The sequence below is a fragment of the Pecten maximus genome, unplaced genomic scaffold (genome assembly GCF_902652985.1).
Source record: "Pecten maximus unplaced genomic scaffold, xPecMax1.1, whole genome shotgun sequence".
In the NCBI taxonomy this organism is placed as follows: Eukaryota; Metazoa; Mollusca; class Bivalvia; order Pectinida; family Pectinidae; genus Pecten; species Pecten maximus.
The window spans coordinates 14,918-23,900 of NW_022981158.1; the positions used below are offsets into that span (position 1 = coordinate 14,918).

General features: G+C 39.1%; 1 protein-coding gene across 1 annotated transcript; it reads left to right on the forward strand.

Annotated features, from left to right (window-relative positions):
- Nucleotides 1-1,617: 1,617 nt before the first annotated feature.
- LOC117319935 lies at nt 1,618-7,548 on the forward strand. Its single transcript, XM_033874640.1, has one exon. It carries the CDS (start codon nt 1,618-1,620, stop codon nt 7,546-7,548), a length of 5,931 nt encoding a protein of 1,976 aa, XP_033730531.1.
- The last annotated feature ends 1,435 nt before the right edge of the window (nt 7,549-8,983 follow it).

Consider the following 8,983-nt stretch of genomic DNA (forward strand, 5'->3'; position numbering starts at 1 on the left):
CTTGGCCGAGTAGGTCCCGCCATATTTCAATCAAGTGTCGTCTGCTGGTTTGTTTATACATTGAATACATGTTATAACTTGGACAAATGACATTCGAATAACCTCATTTGAGCTGTTTAAATCTTTATTATTAAGAATATGAAAGATAGTGAGCAATTTCTCATAATTTTATCCGGTAGGAACATATAATGTGTTATATTTCATTGTATTTGTAACATGATTTATTAGGAAGAACAGTTATTGGTCTGTCCGAGACGATTACTCTTTCTGTTGGTTTCCTAACTTTTGTTATTTTTGGTTTTGTTTTCTTTGTAGTTTTTTACCCTCTCTTGAGGTGTGTGATGCAAATAAAGGGAGTCTACATCGACTTTATTCGTCCTTTATGATTATGAAGCATGATACATCACAGTAAAAAATCCTTTGACCTGGCCTGAAGTAGTTATAATAATAATAATAATAATAATAATAATATCTTTTATTTAACCAGGGTAACATATTTAGACAATGTCTAGTTTACAACATGGCCCTGCATCAAATATATTTACACAAGCATGGCATAATTTAAAATAACGATATAATATAACAATGTAATAAATATATAATTATCATCACAGCTTAAATATGATTTATAAATGAACGCTTGTATATCACACAAGTGTTGCTGAAGGACATTATTAAAGCACAAGGAGTCGAATATACATACAATGCTAATATAGCAAAAGGTAAAAATTGACAGAATATACACTAATATAGTGTGAATTAAAATGGTACAATGAAGTAGGTGATCTAAAATTAAATTTAGAAGATTGAATATTACTATACTAAAATATCAGTGTAAGGGATGAATCACAGATATAACTATATATTCTATTAATAATCACAAAAGAAATATTTAGAAATTAAAACTAGACTAGTTGAAGTAATTTATAAAATATTGCAGTATATATATATATATATATAGCTAAGATTTTGAGAAGTAAAGCTGCAGGTATCTAGTTTTAAAAATCCCAATACTAACTGAGTCTCTAATAGTATCATTAGCTTCGTTCCATAAAATTGAACATGTATATACAAATGAACGTTTGAAATAGTTTGTTCTGGCTGTTGGAACATACAATTTGTTTGATATAGAAGATCTAGTGTTTCTGCCATTCACATTTTTTACATAAGAAAACATGTTTGTTAAAATACCTGGTGATTCACAATGTAAAATTTTGTAACACAAAACCATTTTTCTAAAATCGTAAAAGTCTGCAATTGGCATCCATTTTAATTTTTCAAAGAGGGATTTGGAGGGAGTAAGAATATCTCTAACATTTAATAATATCCTGGCTGCTCTTTTCTGTAATTTTAAGACCATATCTATGTACATTTTGTTGCTAGGTTTACTCCAGACAGTTGAACAGTACATAAAATGGGGGAAAACAATACTGTTATATACGTTGGTAATGACATCATCATAGTTTGACCTTGCCTGCTGTAGTTTGACCTTGCCTGCAGTAAGATGACCTGGCCTGCAGTACACAGCAGTAGTAATGTATCCTTCGTATCACCAATAGAATTGAATTGTTTTCAACTTTAATTTGTTTACTGATGGATGTCCGCCAAAATAGGAAGATGACAGAGTCCGGTGTGAATCTTTATGAAGAAAAGGTGTCGCATTATACAACCAAATTATTGAAAATCAAAAGGGACATTGACTTTATCATCGATTCCTCAGAAAATATAGATCTTGCCCAGGGCCAGCAAATTATTGATGACATACAAAAACTGTTAGCTCGCTATGAAGCGAAAGCTAAAAAGTTTGAACAATTCTTACAAGGGACTCGCACAGATCATAGTGCCAGTGAAGAGGCAGCTCATCGTCTCACATCTGCAGCTTTACATGATAAAGTGACGTCATTTATAGAGCACTTACAGTCCTTGTTGCCGTCAATTTCACACAAGATGCTGTCAACCAGACGGTCAGGTGTTTCAGGGTCGAGTCGGTTGACTGAAATGTTGGTAAAACATACAGCCAAAGTTGAAAAGGCAAGATCTCGCATGAAATATGCACAAGAGGAGGCTGAATTGATAAAACAAGAGGCAGCTTTACAGGCAAGTAGGAATTTATTAAATCTGAAGAGAGAATTAGAAGTAGCTGAGACTGGACTTAATGCAATTCACAAAGCTTTTGACTTTAGATCTTCAAATCCTAGCAATAAAGATTCTGCAAGTAAGCGAGGCAGTTATATTGGGTCAGAGACCAATCGTCACATTTTGCGCTATGAAGAGGAGAATAAAGACAATAATGTATCTCCACCTATTGTTCCTACAGAAGATGTTACTCAGGATGAACCAATAGAAACTGTTGTACAGATTCCCTCTACTGGAGCGGCTGATACTACACGTGTTCTTAACCCTAGTGCTGTTGCGTTTAAGCCTGAAAATAAAAATGAGGCATTTGACTTAGCAAAATTAGTGCCTCAGAGACTTTCTCAATTTACAGATGAACCAGCTAGGTACCTAACCTGGAAATACGGCTTTCTTAATGTAATGGAAGAAATTGGGGCGTCTATCTTGGAACATCTAGATCTGCTCGTAAATCATCTTGGTGCTGAGTCTAAAACACAAGCAGAGAACATACGCGCTTCTAATCCCAGGAATTCTCAGAAGGCTGTGGACGAAATTTGGAAGCGGCTTGATAGCGAGTTTGGTAGTGCAGAAATTATCGAAAGAGCACTGAAACAACGAATATACCAGTTTCCGGATCTTAAGGAAAATGACACTAAACGCTTTTTTGACCTATCAGATTTGGCAGCGGAGGTTGAATCCATTAAAACCGACACAGTGTTGGGACCAGTTTTTAGCTATTATGACACTTCTAGCGGGATAAATGATTTTGTTAGAAAATTACCTAAACGCTTGAGGGAAAAATGGGCCAATCAGTGTTATCGCTACAAAGAGACAAATCGAACGTCGCAAGTACCATTCTCAGTACTCACAAGATACTTGCGTGATCTGGCCCGTCTACGTAACGACCCCAGTTTTGATTTTGATGTTTCGTTTGTGAAGCCGAACAAAGTTCCTAGTACACAACAGAAATATAAACCCTTGTCACAGGATTCTCATCGTCAAACTTCGATATCATCACGGAAGACCGAGGTTACTCCGGAAACCAACCCTAAAGGTGGGAAATGTCCTATTCATGGTGAAAATTCTAATCATCTACTGAAAGACTGTTTTAAATTCCGAAACAGAACTCTGAAAGATCGTAAAGACTTTGTATATAAAAATGGTTACTGTTTGAAGTGTTGCGGGCAGAAGCGCCATACAAGGAAAACATGTAAAGAAACTGTCAAGTGTAATGTTTGTGGTTCCCCAGATCACATCGGAATACTTCATCCAGACGCGGACTCTGGGAAACAGTATGAGGGGGAGAAATCACAAGATAATTACAGAAGTCAGCGACATCAAATACCTAGTGAAGACCACGAGGAGGAGAAGCTCCGAGTTGAAACTCACTGTACTGAGGTTTGCAGTACTCGTCACAGTACTAGTAAGTCGTGTGCTAAAATACTGCTTGTCAGTGTATTTCCCAATGGGCAGCCATCTCGAGCCCGCAATGTTTACTGTATGATTGATGACCAGAGTAATAAGTCCTTGGCTACGTCAGCATTCTTCGACGCCTTTAGAGAATTTGGTCCAAGTGCAGAATATGTACTCACTTCATGTGCTGGCAAGTTTACTACCTCTGGTCGGAGAGCATCTGGATATGTAATACAATCTCTTGATGGTTCATGTACTCTGCAATCACCCTGTTTGATTGAGTGTTATGAGATCCCAAACAATCGTAGTGAAATTCCATCTCCAGAAGTGGCAGAGAATTACAGTCATTTACGAGACATCGCGTCACTTATTCCACCCGTGAACGACAGTGTGGAAATTGAAATTTTGATTGGTAGGGACTTGGTATCTGCACATCATGTTGTAGATCAACGTATCGATGGAGACTGGCTACCATTTGGCCAGAAGTTACCTCTTGGATGGGTTGTAATTGGTGATGTGTGTTTAGGTCGCGCACACCTACCGGAACAGGTCAGTGTGAGCAAAACATCAGTGTTCGCTAACGGCAGACCTACATACTTGCAGCCATGCGAGAGTGAACTCATGGTGAAGGAGGACCCTATCTTCGAACGAGTACCGGGAGATGAGAAACCTGGCTTGTCGATAGAGGACAAAAGGTTCCTTAGCACTATGGAAACTGGATTCAAACAAACCCCTAGTGGACATTGGGAGGCACCCATGCCTTTTAAGAAGAATAGACCCTTTCTGCCTGACAACAAGAGTATGGCTCTTAAAAGAGCGAATTCGTTTGATCGGAGTCTCAAGTCGAACCCAGACAAACAGAAAAGAGTTATGGAATTCATGGAAAAACTTTTTGGTAATAAGCACGCAGAGTTAGCACCAGCTTTACCAGATTCTACAGAGAAATGGTATTTGCCACTGTTTGCAGTTCAACATCCTAAGAAGCCTGATAGTATACGTGTGGTGTTTGACTCATCTGCCAAGTGCCAGAATTTATCGCTCAACGACGTTCTGTTACAAGGACCCGATATGTTGAACAGCCTGCTTGGTATCTTACTTAGATTTCGTCGTGAAAGAATTGCAGTCACCATGGACGTAGAGCAAATGTTCTACAACTTTCAGGTTCCTGAGGTGCAACGTCGCTTCCTACGTTTTTTGTGGCACAAGAACAATGATTTGAGTGAGCCGTTAGTTGAGTATCAGATGACAAGACATGTTTTCGGCAACACTGCCTCTCCTGCTGTTGCTAATTTCGGCTTGCGTAAGGCTGTAGAAAATTCTGATCAGGACGTGCAGAACTTAGTGGGTAAAGACTTCTATGTTGACGATGGTCTGTTGTCATGTAGGACCCAGTCTGAGGCTATTGACATTGTGGAACGCACAAAACACGCTCTCCAAGAGAATGGAGAAATCAGACTTCATAAGTTTGCTTCAAATAGCAGGGATGTGCTTAATGCTTTTTGTCAGAAAGACCTGGCTAAGGATCTCAAAGATATTGATCTCCTGACAGAAACTCTCCCCACGCAAAGGAGCTTAGGACTTTTGTGGGATACAGAAACTGATTCGTTCACTTTCAAGGTTAACCAAGTGGAGAAAGTTTACACGCGTCGTGGCCTGTTATCAACAATCAATAGTATATATGATCCTCTCGGATTTGCTCAGCCGTTCACTATTCGTGGAAAACTACTGCTTCGGGAAATGATGTCCGTCACCTCAAGCAATGACTGGGATGATCCTCTACCTGAGTCACTCTATGGCCAGTGGTGTTTGTGGGTTAATTCTATGCACAACCTTGAGAATCTTAGCATACCACGCGTCTACTGCGACATCTCTTTTGATGACGCTTTGAGAAGGGAAGTTCTTGTGTTTGCTGATGCGTCGAAAGATGCGATAGCGGCTGTCGCATACCTCAAACTTTACGATCCTAGTAGATTTAGCATTGGCTTTCTGTTAGGAAAGGCTAAATTAGCACCTACGCATGGACATACAGTTCCGCGATTAGAGTTGTGCGCTGCGGTACTCGCTACAGAAATTGCTGAGACCATTCGGGTCCAACTCGATATTCCTCAGGATAGCTTTCAGTTCCTTTCTGATAGTCAAGTCGTACTTGGATATATATCAAACGAAAGTCGTAGATTCTACGTATATGTGGGAAACAGAGTGAGCAAGATTCGTCTGTTCAGCAAACCGACTCAGTGGAATTTTGTTCCGTCGGAGTGTAACCCTGCAGATGTAGCTACTAGAGGTCTAGACGCTTTGTTATTGCCAGACTCTAGCTGGATTCTTGGCCCCGATATCAAGCATAGAACTTCCCCGGATGGCTATGATTTAATAGACCCGGATCATGACTTGGAAATCCGTCCTGAAGTAAACTGTTCAAAAATGGAGCAGTCGGAGGATATGATAGATGTTCCCGAGAAGAAAGTAAAACAGACAGATTGTGGAAAGGTGCCAGAGGGATTCTCTAACAGATTCACCAGATTTTCAAACTGGAAAAGACTTGTGAGAGTTGTTGCCCGTATAAAGTTCTTGGCAGCTCATATCCGGAAGGACAGAGAACGCTTACCTGATCGATTTGATGAACCAGAATTTCTGCAAGAAAGTGAGCGTGCCATCATTGCAGTAGCTCAACAAGATGCATTCAGTTCAGAGTTCCAACGTATCCATGCTGGAAAGGAAATTCCTCATTCAAGTTCTCTCAAAACTCTTACTCCAGTTATTGGTACAGATGGACTTTTACATGTAGGAGGTCGCCTTAACAAGATCGACAATGAGATTATTGGCTCAGGATTAAGGAACCCTGTTATACTTCCCAAGAGCCATCACGTGACGTTTCTGGTGGTTCGTCATTTTCATCAAAAAGTAGTTCACCAGGGTCGTAAGTTTACAGAAGGAGCTGTTCGCACAGGTGGATATTGGGTCGTGAGTTGCAGGAAAATGGTTAACTTTATTATTCACAATTGTGTTACCTGCAAGAAACTTCGTGGTCAGTTTGGTCAACAGTATATGGCAGATCTTCCAACTGACAGATGCACTCCTTCACCACCTTTTTCATATGTCGGTGTGGATACGTTTGGACCTTGGCCTATCTCATTCCGGCGGACCAGAGGAGGATCTGCAACGCAGAAACGATGGGCTTTGTTGTTCACGTGTCTTGTGACAAGAGCCATACATATAGAGGTGATAGAACAACTTTCCAGCTCGTCTTTTATTAACGCCTTACGACGGTTTATTTCTGTGCGTGGACCGGTCATCCAATTTCGTTCCGACAGGGGCACGAATTTTGTGGGAGCGACAGAAGATCTGGCCATTGACGCAAGATTTGTTGAGAATGATCATGTTGCTGACTTCTTATCAGACGGCAAAATCAAGTGGATTTTCAACCCACCCTACTCGCCTCACATGGGTGGCGCTTGGGAAAGGTTAATTGGTGTCGCCAAGAACATCTTGAACTCTATGTTGCTTCAACAGCAAAGGAAAAGTCTCACACACGAGGTATTGACCACTCTTATGTCTGAAGTTTGTGCAATTGTGAACAATAGACCGTTAGTGGATGTATTCAGTGATCCAGAGTCACCTGTTCTTCTTACGCCGTCTATGCTGTTGACAAGTAAGACTAGTTGTGATGTCAACCCGTTCCCTCCTTACAACACAAAGGATGTGTTGCGCTCGACATGGAAACACGTGCAATCACTTGCAGAGGAATTCTGGAGGAGATGGAGGAATGAGTATCTTCACGGTTTACAATTGCGAAAGAAGTGGCAAAAACACACCAAGAACCTTCAACCGGGAGACCTGGTCCTCTTAAAAGACGGGGAGCGCTCTCGAAATGAATGGCCGGTTGGAATAGTTGAAAGATCATTTCCAAGTAACGACTGTGCAGTACGAAAGGTTGAGATTGCTGTTGTGAGAGACAATAAACGTGTATTGTATGTCAGACCAGTTACCGAACTGGTAACACTTTTGGAAACAGATGAGTGACGCGGACATTTTCTTGTGTTGTATCATTTACAAAGACTGTGATTGATGTCTGAAATTGTTTCATAGCGTTTAGATTTGATTATTCATTGATGAATACTGTATTAGAGTATTGTAGTTAAGAAATTATCTTATGATTGAATTGTTGTAAATGATTTCTCTTGAAATCAGAGGAGTGTGATGGTCTAAGTCCGGAATCTGTTGTCCGGAATTTAGAGTCCGCCTCTATCCGCATATTAGTGTATTAGTTACAAGTTCCCATGTCTACAGTACCATGTGGAAGCGTCGCTGTCACGCTATTGTTTTCGGATATACTGGCCTCCCTAAGGAGTAAGTGTTGATAATTAATATGTGATTTAATGCATAATATATCTATGATGCTTGTTATTATGTCATATGCATATATTCTCATCTTGTAAGTTTGGTAAATCGTGTTAGGCTTGGCCGAGTAGGTCCCGCCATATTTCAATCAAGTGTCGTCTGCTGGTTTGTTTATACATTGAATACATGTTATAACTTGGACAAATGACATTCGAATAACCTCATTTGAGCTGTTTAAATCTTTATTATTAAGAATATGAAAGATAGTGAGCAATTTCTCATAATTTTATCCGGTAGGAACATATAATGTGTTATATTTCATTGTATTTGTAACATGATTTATTAGAAAGAACAGTTATTGGTCTGTCCGAGACGATTACTCTTTCTGTTGGTTTCCTAACTTTTGTTATTTTTGGTTTTGTTTTCTTTGTAGTTTTTTACCCTCTCTTGAGGTGTGTGATGCAAATAAAGGGAGTCTACATCGACTTTATTCGTCGTTTATGATTATGAAACATGATACATCACATTTTATATAATTGTATTTTGACAATTGACATTTTTGCTGTTCAGCATATAGTAGGGTTTATAAAAATCAACTGGTTTGTGCTTTGCTTCTTATAAATAAGCTTACATATTTTGGAAGCTGTATTTTGAAATTTGGATGAAGACCTTAAACTTCTAACATTCTGATAATGTAAGGTCAATTCAACTGTGAGATGAGCATATAACACCTGCATCTCATAATTTAGATACCTGCACAAAGAGATTCCCCTTCCTTGAATTCTTCGAATCTGAACATGTCTCGCTGGCATCTATCAAAAAATACATCGTATACGTCCATGTAACACCACCAAAAAAAAATTAACAAGATGGATATGTCAACGGATTAATAACAGGCAAGCCTATATAAATTCTCTCTTTACATTGTAGGTTGAACAAGTTTCACTAAAATTTTAAAGTATAAAGTAGTTTGATATATTTAAATGAATTAAATACATTTATTATGAACAATAATGTAAACAAAAGACACGGCATATCAACTTGCTTTCAATAAATATCCAATATCACCACCTACAGAAAATTTAAGGACACATTAAACTCAAAAAATGCAGTCTTA